Genomic DNA, 18,614 nt, shown 5'->3' on the forward strand with positions numbered 1-18,614 from the left:
CTAAGTTGCTGCCATGCTTCCACAGCTTACAGGGCATACCATTTACCTGATACAGGGCCACTTCCAGTGCTTGCTGCTACCCAATATGACTAGTCCATTCACACTGGGGTTTGTGTATGAACCAAATGTCATTTTTTTTAAAGTAAACCGGTCAATTTTGCAAAAGTATATAAGCTTGTAAAGGCCATGGGGCAATCCATGGGCTACCTAAGCCCAGCAATGTTCGGATTGTGAAAAAAATGAAGTGGACATTTGTGTTCATATGGTTATTAAGAGTGAAGGGGCTGAACATTGCTGGGCTTTTGCAGCCCAGGGCAATGACCCATGGGCCTATTCTTCTAATTTTCATAACTTTTCAAAAACATATCTTTGCAATGGAGAGACAGATTGAAATAAGGGTGATCAACTTATTCAAGGTAAGAAGCTTTGTTATAGCCTGCCTTTAATTTACTTAGCAAAAAGCTGCTGACAGGTTTGCTTTAATGTAAGTCTATGAACATTGTATAAAGACACATTGGGAAAATTACTTCTGGCTGTGTAAACCAGCCCTGCAGCGGGACTGGAGCAGGCGGCATAATGGAAAAATGGAAAGCCCGGTAAGCAGGGGAAGCAAGGCAGATGTCTACCTTCCCCAGCTTTATACTGGGAAGGAAGAATAAAATTGTCATTAGAGTGATGCTTTAAAATATTCTATTGAACACAGCTGCATAAAAATCTCATACAAGTAGCATATACATGAAATACAATGTATTTTCTTAAATGCAAACAGCCCATAACAGTTGGATTTGTTGAATAGCTAAGCTATAGGCAGACTTTTCCTAACAGTATATCTTTTCTTTTAGCTAGGTGGCATTTATCTTACTAGAACAGGGCTAAAGATGAAAAAAGGCAAAGAGTCACTTGACACAATAGAGTACTAGTGTACCGATCAATTAATGTCCATTCCCATCTATGACTTTTCCCATTTGTTTTCATTGTTTTTATTGATCAAAAGAAATTAGGAAATTGACTTCATCTACTGTCTATGTCTGTTTAACAAACCCAAGCACAGCTGTGGCTTATTCTTTGATAAATTGTGGACAAATAATGAGTCTGTTTCCATTGTGAACACTACGATGTAGACAATACAACTGTTACTTAATTAGTTTCCAATATTTTAACTAAAGGAATACTTACGAATTAAATAGGCTTCCTTCATCTGAAAAATATCAGAAGTTGTTCTTGAAGCCAAAATATCAATAAGACAATTTTCATCTGTGTCGGCTCCCTGTAAACAATCGTATTTGTGTGAAAAAGTGTGACATGAGTAAACAAGTTACATGTTTTTATAAGAACAGTGTGTAATACCATAAAGTACTATGAACACATAAACAACTCCCACCAATCCAGATGACTAATAAGGGACATCTTAGTTGCAGATGGGCTAGTTATGTACATTTTAATGAGATGGTTTTCTGAGAATAAGACAGCATATTATTCCATATGACACAATACTGTGACCCAATCATTGCTCATAAACATTCTAATGAAAATACTAAGATGTAAATTGAAAAAGCACTCCAGATTTTTTAAATGCCTATTATTAAAGGATTATGTACATGTGTGCATTGTGTATACTTGTTCTAGATGGTGTGACATTTATTGGTTATCTGCTATCTTGATTCTTTCTTCTCCCAGATATGGTTCACCTAATACAGTCTTAACTTCCTATTATACCTCTGGCTTTGCAGAGCAGTCTCAGTGGCAAACATGTAGGGCTTATAGTAGGTGTAAAAAGAAATTCAATCAATGAATTTGAATTGCACCAGATGTATTAGGAGGCACAATACTTTGAGAACAATTTTTGCGAACTACCATTTCTAATTTAATTGGCAAAAAATACACATTATTAATAAATATTCTGTATAGAATGTAACATTATCCAATCACAAAGCTTAAAAGGGTTATCCGGGGAGCAGAAGAGGGCCCATTAGTCTTTCCAAGTCTATATAAGAGATGGCTGTATAATCCAATGGAGCTGGAGAGCAGTGATATAGTAGATTAGCCCACCTGTTTATTAATATTTACTATTAATAAATGATTCTGGCACTACATTTACATGTGGACTATGTTCACCAACTATACACAATTCCAACCTGTGTAATTTTTGCCAATATGTCACAAACCACAGGTAGAGTTCAGCCAGGGAAGGTAAAGGGTGGACACAGATGGTGAACCCTGTATTTGTCCCCGCCTACTGCCCTTTACTTACCTTAGACAGCCCTAAATGACTGAAAACAACTAGGCAACAATCCCTAATCTGTGATAATGTGATACACAAAACAAGGACAAGATGAACTTGTGAAACACAAGGATAGTACATTATGGTACAAAAACAGGATCCAAGTAGCAAGGTCAGGAAGTACAAAAAGCCAAAGCAGACAGAGAAAGCAGATTCAAGGGGAACACTAAGCATGATTACAAGTAAAACTAATAGCTAACAAAGGGTTAACAGACCAAGGATGTATATATAGGAGGTGAGAGGTCCTGTCCAGCACCTGATTAGATCAGAGACCCAGAACCCAGGCTGACAATGATTAGATCAGAGACTCAGAACCCAGGCTGAAGAAGTGAAGCATAAGTGAAAGAGGCAGTATCAGTCAAAAGCAGGGAAGAGATGTGGTGTGGTAAGAAAATCAATGAATGAGGTAGAAGAAATAGAGCAGTATACAGACAGAGTTCAAACAAGTGAAAATAAAACACGCCTAAGGCCCCCTTCACACGTCCGGAAAAACCACCCGGATTTCCTATCAGGAAATCCGGACGGATTTCCGGACGCATAGACTTTCATTGGACACGGACACCCTTCCGGAATTTTCCAGAGGGCTGTCCGTTCCGGAAAATAGGACCGGATTTTTTAGAACCGGTCCTATTTTCGTCCGGAAATCCGGCCCGGATGCCCCCATAGGAGTCTATGGGAGCGCCCGGGCCCCGGACGCTTTCCTGATGCACATCAGGAAAGCGTCCGGAGTTCCACTCACCTTCCGCCTCTGCTCTTGCTGCCTCTTCGCTGCCTCTTCATCCGCAGGTACCCCCGGCAGCCACTCGCGGCACCCCCGCACCCCCCCGCGGCCACTCGCGGCACCCCCGCCGCACCACCCCCACACCCCCCGCGGCCACTCGCGGTACCCCCGCGGCACCCCCGCACCCCCCCGCGGCCACTCGCGGCACCCCCGCACCCCTCCGCGGCCACTCGCGGCACCCCCGCACCCCCCCCCCCGCGGCCACTCGCGGCACCCCCGCACCCCCCCCGCGGCCGCTCGCGGCACCCCCGCACCCCTCCGCGACCACTCGCGGTACCCCCGCACCCCCCTGCGGCCACTCGCGGCACCCGCACCCCCCCCCATCCCCAACCCCCCCGGCGGCCAGGAGACCAGGACAGGTGAGATTAAAACTCCCATCATGCCCTGCTAACAGGCCATGATGGGAGTTGTACTTCTGCAGCCTGTGGCCATCCAGGTTGCAGAAGTACAACTCCCACCATGCCTTGCTGACAGGCCATGATGGGAGTTGTAGTTCTGCAGCCTGTGGCCATCCAGGTTGCAGAAGTACAACTCCCACCATGCCCCTGCTGACAGGTCATGATGGGAGTTGTACTTCTGCAACCTGGATGGCCACAGGCTGCAGAGGTACAACTCCCATCATGTACTGCAACCTGGGTGACCACAGACTGCAGAAGTACAACTTCCATCATGACCTGTCAGCCAAGCATGATGGGAGTTGTAATTCTGCAAGCTGTGACCATCCAGTTTGCAGAAATACATGTCCTATTTTTTTTCTCAGGAAAAACCTTCAGGATTTCCTGATGGTTTCCTGATGGTAAAAACGGATTACTGTCAGGAAATCCTGATACTATCCTGATGACATTTGAGGCCTCCTGATCAGGATTTCCTGACAGTAAAAACTGACACGGACGTGTGAATGGGGCCTAAAGGAGCAGTTCCAGCTGTATATCTCCAGCTACAAACCACACCAAGTTATGAACAGGCAGGACAATATCAGGTGTAAATAAACTTAGGTCTATGTATTGCCAATAGGTTCAATGCAATAAGTAGAGCATATGGAATGTAAATGACCTGTAATTTCAGTATTACCTTCATAGCATGCCAGAGTTCATGGGCATCATAGGCTGCTGGAGAATACATTAAGCCAACCATAACTTCCTTAAAATGTCCATCAAGATTTTCTCTCAAGTCTTCAAGCAAGTTCTTTGGGAAAAAAAAAAGGTCATAGTCTGTATGTGATAGAAGTTCTATTATAAGGATTATCGCTCCGACAAAACCTGGTGAGGCATGAAGGCATCTACAAGCCACAACAAATGTTTTTTTTTTTTTTGTAAAGTGCTGTGGTATTTATTGGCACTATATAAATTAATCTTTTATCTCTTATTTGTCTGTATCCCAAACACTTGTTCTTGAAAAGAACACACAAAACGATATTGTCTATTATATAAATGTATTTTTCCCCTGCAAAAAAAATGACATGTCATTTCTTTGAGCAGAGGTAAGCAAGCCCTCCCATAGAGATACTGTTTGACACTGAGGCAGGCAGGATCCACCGCGGAATTCGGCCACATTTACTCAATTTGAACATACCCTAAGGGTACAAACACACACACCGTATATGCAGCAGATACGCAGCAGATTTGATGCTGTGTTCAGATACTTAGATCTAATCTGCTGCGTATCTGCTGCGTATCGCAGCAGAAAATATGCTGCGTATACGGTGTGTGTGTTTGTACCCTTAGGCTATGTTCACACTACGTAAGTTTCATAACAATCACAGCCGTTGTTGCCAATTTGCAGCAACGGCTGTGATTACTACGGAACTTACGTAGTGCTGCCGTCTATGTAATCCCGAACTATGTGTACACACTCCGGCAAGGATCCCTAGCGGCGCCGCAAAAAATAATGGCTGCACTTTCGAATTCAGCAGCAGTAAAGATCATCAAGCCGGGACTGCAGTAATGTTTTTTGAGCCAAGAGTGCCTGTATTTCTGAAAGGCCATGAAATGAATGGTCAAATGGCACCATATCAAATTAGTGATGTAGAAACCGAGGAGCAATGCACCATTGATGTGGGAACGGGGCCACCCATCTATGTGGAAGGCACTCTCAACTGATTTGGCTATGGAATCATCCTTGCACATTATGAACACCTATACATGCCAGTTGTCTTCCCTGGGATGGAATCCTAGAACTGCTCAGGCCCCCCTAATTCCCCAGACATGAACCCAATTGAGCATGTGTGGGACTACTGCAATTGTCGTCTTCCCCACCTATGTATGCATCCCACCTTGACACACTCTCCAGCAGTAGTGGGGAGCACTTGCAGTCATCATGGCTCCAGATACCTGTGACAACCTACCATAGCCTTATTGAGCCCCCTCCCCAACCCATCTAGCTGCTGTCTGTGCTGCATACTGGGATTACTGGATGTTAACTGGCACTCTCACTGGAATTTGCATGATGTGCTGATGTGCGACTGCTGTAACCAATGCAAAACCACATGGTCCTTCTGTAATGAATAAAATTCCCCAAGTTATAGCTCACTGATCACTAAGATGTGCTTATAAGGTTAGCACTCTCTTACATGAAACCTTAAGGGCCCTATTCCACCGGACGATTATCGTTCAGATTATTGTTAAATTCGTTCGAATCTAAACGATAATCGTTCGGTTGAAATGCAGTTAACGATTAACGACCGAACGAGAAATCGTTGATCGCTTTATAAGACCTGGACCTATTTTTATCGTTGCTCGTTCGCAAAACGTTCGCAAATCGTTCTCATTAAATAAGACATCGTCGGTCGTTCGCAATAGATACGAACGCAATAGGGAATAAATAGTGAAGAAAAAACTATCGCAATTACGATCATAAGTAATGATTATCGTTACATGGAAATGAGTGAACTTTTTCAGGTCTTTCGCAATAGCATTCGTTTGAGATCGTTAATTGTTAACGATTATGCAAACGATAATCGTTCTGTGGAATAGGGCCCTTAGGATAGGCCATCAGACTGGTTAAAGTTTGAAATATTCTCCTACCTCCTGTGTATACCAAAATCACAAACCATCTATATCTACCCATACAAAGGATATATTTTCCTCTACAGTCTGGTTCTCAACCCTCTAGTAGGCAGATTAAAGAATTTTCCCAGTAAGTCCTGTGGAGGTGATATATTGTCCAGGTAAGGGCTGTATCACACAGAGGAGACATTCTCTGTAAGTACATAGTGCCCAATTGTGTCACTTTATAGTTTTTCTGCTGCCTGTAATGTGGATGTAATTGCCCGTCTGTGCACAGATGCCATTATATTACAGTATGAAGGAAACTTGTGTAAAACTCCAGGTATAATTATTTTTAATATTACTGCTGTCAGTCAAGAATTAAGGCTATCTACACAGCAATTACTGTACTTACAGCGTAATGACCAGAAACACTCCCTCTGGGAGTAATCCAACATTATCCCCTCATATGAAGTTTCATATTATCTGACTCTTCAGCAACATTATAGATACTTTCTCAGGCTGCGTTCACACTACGTATATTTCAGTCAGTATTGTGGTCCTCATAGCAACCAAAACCAGGAGTGGATTAAAAACACAGAAGGGCTCTGTTCACACAATGATGAAATTGAGTGGATGGCCGTGATATAACAGTAAATAACTGCCATTATTTCAATATAACAGCCGTTGTTTTAAAATAACAGCAAATATTTGCCATTAAATGGCGGCCATCCACTCAATTTCAACATTGTGTGAACAGAGCCTTTCTGTGTTTTTAATCCACTCCTGGTTTTGGTTGCAATACTGACTGAAATATACTGACTGAAATCTACATATACTGACTGAAATATACATAGTGTGAACGCAGCCTTAACAAACTGCTGGCATAGGTTTTATAATATAGCTTCTATTCACAAACATATATTTTACATCCATGTCACATGAATCCTGAATAAGGTGTTGATGCCTTTCAATGGGACACTGCATACCTATGTACCAAGATGTAATCAGGATTTAGTGGTATACCTAATTTTTTTTATGGAGTCCACATACAAAAACCTTATTTCCATGAAATGGATCCTCCAATGGAACTGAGTAGTACCTGTCCTGGTCATGTGGTGATCACACAGGTACAGAGCCCATTACAGTGAGACAGGGCTCCCAAGTTGCTACTACAGGGTTCTACTACAATGTTTAGCATGGCCAAGAACCAAATAACTGTAGCTTCAGGGCAAATACAGGTGAAGCACTTGGTTGTTACATGATTCTTTGGTAAATCCTGTTGTTTTGCTGCTCATTTCTGGCCATCTACAATATTTGAAGTAAGCCTTACTGTAAGGCCTCTTTTTCAGGGCCTGATATGCGGCCAAAAAGGTGCGTAAACTTTTATGACTATGGACAGATTTTTATCACCTGGAAGTAAAGAATATAGATTCAATTTTAATTACTACAAACAAGGACTTTGAAAATCATAAAGAGTTGATACAAAAGGTATACTAGCATATCGCAAAAAAAAAACCATACAGTTGCCTGAACTAGAATACTAAAATGAACATTTTGACCAAAATGTCACTGAATGGCCACTTTATTAGATGCGAGAGGCATTAGGCTTTCTTTGATCTTGAGAACTGCAGCAGTTCATTGTAGCATAGATTACACTAGATGTTAAGATAATTTTACAGGTCTATATAATAGAATATGCAGATAGAATAGCTTCTTTTAGTTGTCATATATTAGATGGAGGTACTGACATGCTCTGCACAGTCTGCTCTACCTCATCAAGGATATGCTCTAAAGCAGCAGTCCCCAACCTTTTTTTCCTCCAGGGACCAGCTTCAGACTGGACCATTCTTTCATGGCCCGGTGGGGCTTTTGCCACGTGGGGGGTTTAAGGACCAGCAGTGGACGCGTTGTTACCATCAACATTGCAACACCTCCAATTCATCCCTAAATTTAATACAGCTCCCCTGACAGGTGTGGGTAATATGCGGCATCGCCACAGCTCTAAGAGTTAAGTGCTAGCCTGGCAGAGAAGATAGAGTGCACTGTACGGGGGTTATACATTGAGGCCATGCCAGCAACAACACCCCTCCCCCAAGTGTAAGGGTCCTATTCCACTGGACGATTATCGTTCGCATAATTGTTAATGATAAACAATTTCAAACGACCGCTATTGCGATTGACCTGAAATCGTTTACCCATTTACCTGGAACGATAATCGTTACTTATAATCGTTCTTGCGGTCGTCTTGTCGCCACAATCGCGCTCAATGCTACTGCGAACGACCAAACGACGTCTTATTCAATGTGAACGATTTGCGAACGAGAAACAATAAAAATAGGTCCAGGTCTTATTAAGCGATCAACGATTTCTCGTTCGTCGTTTAGTCGTTAATTGCTATTCAACCCAACGATTATCGTTTAGTTGCGAACGATGTAACGATAATTCGAACGATAATATTCCTGTGGATTAGGGCCATTTAGTCTTCTGCATAGTAGTTTTGTTTTTAGATCTGTTTGTGGGAAAGCCAGGTGACAAAGCGTGGCCCCCATTATAATACTTGGCTGCTTTCTTACAGAAACAGCACCTCTCCTGTCCTCAGTTTTGGTCGGGTTTTACACCTCAGCTCCATTGAAGGAAATGGAGTTGAATTGTAATACAACATACAATGTGGGGAAAGGGTTGGGCCTTTTTTTCAAGTGTCCTATTAAACACACAGATATCTGTCAGATTTTCACAGCCAAATCCAGGAATGAATTTGAAAAGAGGGGAAATCTCAGTCTTTTCTTTATGACCTGTTCTCGGTTTATAGTCTGTTCCTGGCTTTGGCTGCAAAACTCTGTCAGATATCTGTTGGTGTGGGCCCTAAGCATGGATAATCTGAATGTCCAAAGAGCTGTAAATCCTATCCAATCTCTGCACAATGTTGCCTCAACATTGTACAGCAATTGTACATTGAATATTGGTTTTTGCCCAAATGCAGCAATTGCTGTACTGTACCCACCCTCTTATCTCGGAGACTATATCTGTGGAAATGATAGAGTGGCAGAAGTGAAGCTCTGGGAAGACGTAGATAGATAATAGCTTTCCTGCTACCCTGACAATCCCTTTAACTACCCAGTCAGAAATGTGATGTGTTGGGATTTAAGTTGTAAATGTTAATAAATATATGCAGAATAAAGTAACTGTAGTACTTTATATGCACGTACCTTCCATGATCATGTCAAAAAACAACATAGCTATAATTATACAATAAATAGTATCTAATTATAAGGGAACACGTCATTCTATGCACATATCAAATATTTAGTTATTTTATACCCTGCCATATAAACTCCCATAGGCCTCTGCAATCATAATTCTTTGTGCACTGCTGCGTTGGGTAAGAATATCAATCAAGACGTCCTTGTCACAACCTGGAGAGGAAGATGATAGCATAATGTTAGTCGTTAGCTTCTTCAACAAATATATCATGTAACACCTCTGGACATGTGTTTTTCTTCTTATATAGAAAAAAGTAGTTAATGGTCATAATTACTCTATATAATTGGTAATTTTTCCCACAAGTCTTTGTGGCTGTTTTATTTATTTATATATTTATTTCTTAAAAAGCTATCATAATATATAAGTGATACAGTCCCAAAAAGGTAAATATTACAGTACTACAGATATGAACAGATATGTTATGGTTTTAACATGTTTCTTTTTTTTTTAATTAGGACAACAACGCCCCTGCCCAATGTGAATATCCCCTTACGGCTATGTTCAGACAACGTCAAACGCTGCCTTTTCTATTTAAAAAGACGTCCGTTATTGCTGTGATGCCATTGACTTTAGAAGCCTCACTTAGCAGTATTTTGGTCAGTTTTTTGTTTTTTTTGCTACATCCCCTGCTCCCCAGATATAGTGATTTTACTATTGTGATGACTATCTGGATTTTTTGCCAGATTTGAAAAAGAATTGTGAATACTTCTTTATGGATAGGGGTGTAATGAGGCTAAGGGTCATGTGTCAGCTTTGGGGGTGTAAATATGAGTCTGTGAAGTGTGAATGAGGATCAGGGGTGTGTGAATATGGGCTGAGATGATGTAATGAGGTTCAGGAGGTGTAATTATGAGGCTTAGGGGGGCGGAAATCATTTTCAGGAGGTAGGAATATGAGGCGGAGAAGGTGTGAATCAGGCTCACACCCTTTGAAGCCTAGCAGGCACCCCCTTTTAAAATAAAGTTCACACCCATTTGACTATTCAGGAAAAAGTTCAGATAGTCAACTAAATAGTACAATATCTATATCTCTATTGGAACAAGGAAGAATAGCAACAAAAGGAAGCAACCTTACAATCAAAGCATCATAGGCTGTAAAATAATGAAAAAAATTCCATCAGTGTAGTTTACAGGCGGAATAAGCTCCATAACAAGCATTTACTAACTTTTTGTCCCCTTATGACAAGTTTTTGAAATTTTTCTCTCTCATTAACCCCTTCACGTTAGTTCACGTCAACTTCACGTGGTATATATATTGCAGGAATGTTTTGTTTTTTTTAGTAACAAAATATTTCATTAGTTTTTTTCATTACATGTATTTTTTTATTCTTTGCAAGATTATTTAAGCAGCCATTGTATTTAAGCTGTTCTTATAAGTTTGGAGAAGTTCAGAGACTTTTTAACACGGTACACCTGGAGAAAGAAAACGCAGAAAGCAGGCTATTGCTTTTACAGGAAATATGACATCACTTTTATGCTGCCCGAACCATGCGTTGTCAGGGTGATCCCTGGTAGCTTCTCCCCACCCCACCTGCCTTGATTGATAGATCTCTTTCTATACCTGTACAGTGAGAAATCTATCAATCAAGGCCGGTGGGACAGGAATGGTTCAGGCAGCATTAGGCTATGTTCACACAATGTTGAATTCAGTGCAATGCCACCCGCCATGTCCCCACTTTGTTATTTTAACGTTCTTTAGAACAGTGTCCAGAAACAATAGCTGTTTAAACAATGTAAAATACAACCGGCTGCCGTACTTTGCATTTTAGTAAATGCTTAATTGAATTGCGGGCACACCCAACGGTGCCCGCAAGTCAATTGTAAAAAGATAATGTTCCTGCAGCTGATACAGCAGTATTGGCTGCAGGAACGTACAGAACGCCACCTGCCATCTGGCAGTATAACACCGTCCGTTGCTATGCAGTGGATGGTGTTATACGTAATGTGAACAAAGCTTTAAAGTGGTGACAAGTTCACTTTAATGAGAGATTGTTTTGGTAATGACTGCTGTACTCAACACCACAAAATATCATTCAGAGTGCTATGTTACTAATGTGAAAACAACAATATTTCATATTATTGGACAGTAAAATGAAAAAAAAAACACCAACTTTTAAAAAAATAAAATAATATATATATATATGAATCTATATATATATATATATATATATATATATAAACTTAATGTAATCAATAGGTTGACTTTTTTACTTTAGAGCATCTAGACCATTAGTTTACTCTATAATATAATTACTCAGTAAAATGCAATTTACATCTTTTTGTGTGTGGAAGATTAAGTGCGTAATTGAGGCATAGAGGTGCATAAACTTTAATCTCTCATAGAGCAACCAATAAAGTTTTCCCTTGATTAAAATGATATAGGAAACATAGTAGGGAACAAAGTCATTCTCTAAATCGCTAGAATTTAAGGAGGAAGGTCAGTAACAAAATGTCTCTTCTTACCATTTACCATGATGATACAAAGCGCTGCGCACGCAGGATAGTTTATGCTGCGCAGACATCAGATTGTGTTGCAGTAAATTTAGTATACGCTGTATGTACACGTTTATCTTTGCATAAAAGAATAGCTGCTTAATTTATAGCTCACAACTTTTGATCTGTGCTGAGAATAAATTGCTAATGAGATGTCTAAATTTATAATTGCCTATAACTCTGCCTAGCATTCCTATATACCCGATTAAAAATTCAATGTAGATGCATCATTTAAACTATAAACTGAATGTATCTCAGATGAGCAGCATTTGTGCCTTTAGCATACAGTGCCTAGTAATTAAACCCTATTAAATTCCTTGTAGATGAAGTGTTGTGTGGAGCAGTTGCTAAAGTGCTTAAAATGATCAGTTATCAAAAATTGTGCTAAATAACAGAAACAATTACAGCAAGATCAGTAAGTGCTGAGGAAGGGGAGGAGGGGCTGACATGAAGGCTTTACCAGATTATTGATTGTTTAAGGTCAGATGTTATAATTAAAGCATCTTTTTTTCTGTAATGAAATATTTTCAGGATAAATTTTGCCGTTATTAGGACCAGTTCACTATGATGATTTTTTATTAATATATTGGAAATCGTCGATTTTCACTCTTTTGATGGCAAGATTAGTGCTAAAGACTGCTCTTATTGGAACTCTGTACTATTAGTACCATTACTAGCACTAGCAATGCAAGGTACTGCAGCATTGTCCCATTCATCTCAACAGAGATGCAGGTAACACATTGAGGAGGTTACAGTACCTGTACTAGTGGTAATGCCCCTTCACACATCTGATTAGCAGGGGTGCATTGAATCAGATCCGTGTCAATCTAATGTTGATAAGAGAAACAGATCGCTGATCTCAGGGAGACCAGCCAAAGATGACACTGCTGGCTGCTGGTTAAAGTACTTTTTCCCTTGTCATTACACTGACTTATAGGGCCACTTAATATGGTGGTTTGGTGGTTTCCCTACAGGAGCCACCCCTTGGCTGGGTCCTTCCTGGTGGGATATCTGGCTAGTCCTGTGTGTCGAGACTCTTAAATGAGACTCCTCAGGCTCCTTTTTTAAGTATTAATCTAATGTTGATGGCCTATGCTAAGGATAGACTATCAATTTTATAAGGCTGGATAAATCCTTTAGGAATGTAGTGATTTTTAAACCTTTCATCTCCCCATTCCAAATGCCATACCTTTTTATTTTTCCCTTGACCTTGCCACATGAGGGTATGTTTTTTGTGTTATCAATTGTATTTGTTAATGCCACTTTTTTAAGGTCCATACAATTTATTTATAAACTTTATATTTTTATGGGAATCAATGGATACAAGACAGCTATTCTATTGCTTTCCCTTTTCTGTTTATACAGTGTTAGGCTATGTTTCCACACAGTATTTTTGCTCAGTATTATGGTCAGTATTTTTCAACCAGGAGTAGATTGAAAACACAGAAAGTTTTTTTCACACACTGTTGAAATTGAGTTGATGGCCATCATTTAACAGCAAGTAATTAAAGAAAAAAAAACAATTTGCCGTTGTTTTGAAAGAACAGACATTATTTGTGATAAAATGACGGACATCTCCTCAATTTCAACAATGTGTGAACATAGCTTTTCTGTGTTTCCAATCCACTCCTGGTTTTGTTTAAAAATTGCTGATGCTGACCATCTGTCCCTTTGCATACACTTGCACTTCTTCTCGGCCCATTGTGCAATATAGGGTGAATGGAATTTATTGGTTAACTTTTATTTGTTTTTGGGTGGAAGAGAGTATGGGAATACATCAAACAGCAATACTGCATTGGTTCTGATGAGAGCTAGTACGTCCATGTACTCCTTGTACATAAATATTATACAAACATGTTTAATGTTACAAGATAATACAGACCAAATCCTTGTAGTGCCCCTCCAATAAGCTGTGCATCCATCATGGGATCACAGTTGGGGTTTGGGAATAGTGTCGCCTGGACCTGCTGAATAGTAAAAATAGAAAGAATAATTACACAAGTGACATATCAATATCAATGGTAAAAATACATAATTTTTTATTTACATAGTTTGTATGGCTTATTTCAGTTATTTAACCACGTAAATGCTGTGATCAATAGCGGTTGTGGAATTTAAAGTGACACTGTCACTCCCTTTTTGCATTCTGACTCCTCAACACAGGTGTAATGGGTAAATTTTGCAGTTTTCATACCTTGTTTTATATCTTACCTTATGGTGCTTGTTCAAGTAAAAAGTGATCTTTTATCAACTGCAGATTGGCTAAGTGGGCGGGGCTTCATGGCAATAGCACCACTTAGCCCTGCCCACAGCACCACCATTGACCCCGCCCATCCACAAAGTCATAGACACATAGTCCCCACCCCTGCCGACCATTGGAAAAGGCTGGCCTAAAGGTCTAGGCCCCACCCCTTTAGGTCGTCCCATACCAATGGGTATTTAGGGGCGGAGCCAATGTGCTGATGACGTCACAGGGTGGGGTGCCGTAAAGCCCCACCCACTTAGCACAATCTGCAGTTGATAAAAGATCACTTTTTACTTAAACAAGCACCATGATGTATGATATAAAATAAGGTATGAAAACTGCAAAATGTACCCATTACACCTGTGTAGATGAGTCAGAATGGAAAAGGGGGTGACAGTGTCACTTTACGTGGATCAGGGATGTGAGCACCAATCTAACTGATCAATGCTATGTATTATTGGAGCTACAGGAAACTTTGTTAATTTTCTATGACACTGACAAAAAAAAAACAGTAATTCAGTTATCTTTAATGACTCTGTAGAGAATGAAGGGAGTTGTGGGCTGTGCTTGTGTGCTGTGGGGATGTTCTCGGCCCCTTGCTCCAGATTGTGAGGGCCTGAGTGGTCAGACCCTTCATGATCTATTAGTTATGCCCTATCATGTGGATAGTGTGGACAGGGCATAATTACTTCAGACAGGAATACCACTTTAATGAGTAGAGTACAGAATAGTGTATTTTTTACTGTATGGTGCACAATTACAGTTTAGTTCACTATCTCACCATTGCTTTCAGGGGCATTATTGAGTTATAGCTAAAAGAAATTATCATGGTGGTCTGGGCCATATGAAGAAGATAGAGGAGATTTAATAACTCCAATCATTGTTGATGACACCGTTAAGTCCAAACCTTACCAGTTAGAGGGCTATTACATGAAGCATATTTGCATTTTTTAGAGCAATGCTATTAGAGATGAGCAAATTATTTGAAAATTCAATTTGCAAAGCTAGCAAATTTTTACTGCAAAACTTGCAAACTTTGCAAACCGAACCTTAACAAAGCTATAATTACCTGTCCATGCTCCCCTGGTGTCTTATTCCATGTCTTCAGCCACCTCCAGCCCACTTGGGCAATCACTAACTAAGGGACAGTGCCATGGCCTGTGATTGACAGCCCGCTCAGCCAATCAGTCAGTCAATGATTGGCTGAGTGGGCTGTCACTCTCCACTCAGCCAATCACTGACTGACTGAGAAGGGACAGGGCCGCAGCCAGTGATAGGCTGAGAGAGCTATTACTCTTGAGACAAAAGAGTGACAGAGTGACAGCCTGCTCAGCCAATCACTAGCTGCGGAGCTGTCCCTCAGTCAGTGATTGCCTGAGCAGGCTGGAGGCAGCTGCAGACACAAAAGCGGACACTGGGGGAGGGAAGACAGGTAAATAAACAATTTCTCTACTAATCATTAGTATTTGTCAAAAATGCAAAGGCTTTCCAAAAGCGCTCACATTTTTTCACATGGTTTTTGAAATGCGCTTTTAATAGGTTTTAAATGCACTGCAAAGTACTATGTTTGAATAGATAAGTGTGGGTGCCCCTTTAAAAAACCTTGCACTTAGCCAAAAAATGTGTTAAAATGGACTTAAGTTGACACAGTGTAAATTTTCTATTAATCACGGCCGCTGGTGCCGATTTACAACATCCGTGATTAAAAGATAATTGACATTGCACTGCAGTCAATGGGATCACCGCCAGAGTGTATACACATAGTATATACTCCTGCTGGAATCCCTAGCGGCCGCAGCGAAAACTGACGTGTCAGTTTTGTGCAGCTGCTATTCATTGAATAGCGGCCACACAGAACTGTCAGTTCACACAATGGAAAGGGCAGCTCAGGCACCGAAGTGGCGTTCAAAGGCAGGCGGCTGACAAGCTGACAGTCGAGCATAGCAAAGCACTTTGCTTCGTTAATACTGTAGATCCGCTCATCTCTACTTGAAATGTATAAAAACATTTTACCCATTGAGCTTGCTCATGTTATAGTTAAACTCTGGGGAGTTTAACTCATGGAGTTAAAGAGGTTATATGTTACCGTTATTGAATTTTTCTTTTAGCATGAATTGATTCACAGTACAGTATACAGTGTAAATCCCTTACTGTACACTATATCATGTTGTCTGTTTATTTGTAGGATGACATGGACAGACTACTATCCATTATTTTACTTATTACTGACCTTTACACAAAACACACAGGAATATAAAAGCCAAACAATTGTGTACATGCTATTTACTAAAATGATGGAAAAGATTTTGAAAGTGCAAGAACCAAAGTACAGTGAAGCATAGCAGAAAATGTTACATTTTCCTCCGTTGCATAAAGTATATTAAAGTTTATTATACAAATCACAGTTTAAAGGGGTACTCCGAGCAAGGGCCTTTTTAGAGATCTGCCTGGGGAAGGGTTGTTTGAAAATAATAAACAACCCCTGGCTTCTTCCTACTGCTCTATCCCACTGTACATCCATTTATGAGTTCTGGAGCCATGATGTTTCAGGCCTCCTGAGCCAATCAGCACCTGCAGCGGAGTCCCACCTCAGCTGCTGGTTGGCTGGGCGGCCCTGCAACAATTTGGAAAAGAATCTGTTTTTGACCACTTATCACTGAGGCTGCAATAGAAGTAAATTTTATAACGGATGATACAGGAAAGCAGCATCCATGTGCCGTCCATTTTTCAAGCAAGCCCTAGGCAGGCTCCAGACTGTGGCTATATATTACCATACTACCAGTTTTTAAAGATCTAAAAAACTGATGCAAAACTAATGCCACACTGATGGATTCTCAAAAAAATACTGATACTGTACTGTACTGTAGATACTGTAGATGTGGCCCTAGCGGTAGAAACTTGGCTTTCTCCAGACTTGTGGGTTTATTATAATTCTTGCCCAAAAATCTGGTATAACAAAAATAGATGTACAGCGGTAGTACATGACTAAATGCATTGCATTGCATTACCAGCAAATTCTAGAAAAAAGATCTTTTTATAAATGTCTTGCTGTAATTCTGTTTGATAGTTTGCCAATTTAAAATGACAATCTTATTGATAGATTGGAAAATATTTCTTTGTAGATTTATCTAACGGTTATTGGCACGATTTACCGACGAGAAAAAAAAAAGATGGTTTGTCATGATCACTTTTTGGTGCTCCAGCCATGTTTCAGAGGCCAATGAACAGATTATTAAAAGACCATGTGGAAAACAGTGCTGCATATTTAGACGATTTAATGTGGTATCCCACTACGGGTGTTGCTATTGGTTACACCCTTCGTAAAAGTCTGCACTTGAAAGTGTAAGAGGTAATGGAGCAGTACCAAAGGTTTGCCACTAGATGTAGTTGTTATAAGTGTTTGTGTCCAGATATTGCACATCTGTAGGAACTAAAGGGTTATTGTTTTCTTATGTACCATATGGATCTGTACACCAATGAGAGTTCTTTCTTCTTTCTCTTTGTTTTTTACTCAGGCACTCACAGCACAGTTTACACATGCTGTAGGAAGGAAGTCACATAGGTAGAGGAAGTGTGAGGTCTTCTTGCTTTTGACTGGAGGAAGGACGTCAGATAGAACGCTCCCTACAGCAGTCCAGCTGGGCCCTGGCTCCTGCCAGGTCCCCAGTTGAGTTGTGGTCTAGATGTTGAACAGAGCACATATACCTAGACACAGTTTCCCCTAAAGTAACCCTATTACACACTATGCAGTGTTAAGTCACTACTAGACCATACTAACCCACGAAGTGGACAAGAGGAACATAGTGCAGGACAGTATCCACAAGAAGTAAAGTAACTGATCTGGATAGAGCAAAGTTGCTAGAAGCCTAAGAACTCTATCTCGCAGCATGGTGTAATCAGAGAACTCTGACCACTCTACTCATCCCAAGTAACAAGGTCTGGGGCTTGTGTCACCCTCTAGGATGGGTCACCCGACACTGGTGGGCAATAGGTGGTGCAAAGAGTCAAAACACGGGCACAAGTATTATCTCTACTTTCAAGTATTCTACTTATTCTACCTCTAAGGTTCCAGCAGAGCACAGTACTACTTGGGTTGGGACTCTCTCGACATCCTTCTCTCTACTCTTCTGATCCTTTTCTACCTCTCAACACGCAACTCGGCCAGCACGGCTGCATTATTCTTTCAACTCTTAGTACTGATCTGTTTCTGTTTCAAGTGTAACTTATCAAGACGAAAGTATACTGTATTTTCCTGTATCAAGTATCTTCACAGTAAACAAATTTACATTTATTTTAACAGAACTCTGTGGTTCTTCACCAAGCACTGACACAGTAATAACACTTTCCTTGGGTTATCTCCCCTTTCTGTGGGTGGCAGTGCCAATAGTCCGGGTGGGTCACTACACCACTCCGGACCACCGTGATAATTGCTCAAGGGACCCTGAAACAGCCCAGCAGATTACTGTCCACAGGGGAAAAAGGTATAGCCAGCCCACTCACAATAAAAGCAGGTGTGCCACCATACCTGTGTGCCCAACCGGCACTGGCATCACAACAGATTACCACC

General features: G+C 40.7%; 1 protein-coding gene across 1 annotated transcript in view; it reads right to left on the bottom strand.

The window, feature by feature from the left end:
* Positions 1 to 18,614, bottom strand: part of ANXA10 (annexin A10) — a 70,893-nt gene that overhangs the window by 40,667 nt on the left and 11,612 nt on the right. The window contains exons 2-5 of the mRNA XM_069977833.1: positions 13,685 to 13,769; positions 9,368 to 9,462; positions 4,134 to 4,247; positions 1,177 to 1,267 (exon numbers count right to left, since the gene is read on the bottom strand). Coding sequence (XP_069833934.1) covers positions 1,177 to 1,267; positions 4,134 to 4,247; positions 9,368 to 9,462; positions 13,685 to 13,769 — 385 coding nt within the window. The remainder of the gene's footprint in view (positions 1 to 1,176; positions 1,268 to 4,133; positions 4,248 to 9,367; positions 9,463 to 13,684; positions 13,770 to 18,614) is intronic.

This window comes from Dendropsophus ebraccatus, chromosome 7 (genome assembly GCF_027789765.1).
Source record: "Dendropsophus ebraccatus isolate aDenEbr1 chromosome 7, aDenEbr1.pat, whole genome shotgun sequence".
In the NCBI taxonomy this organism is placed as follows: domain Eukaryota; kingdom Metazoa; phylum Chordata; class Amphibia; order Anura; family Hylidae; genus Dendropsophus; species Dendropsophus ebraccatus.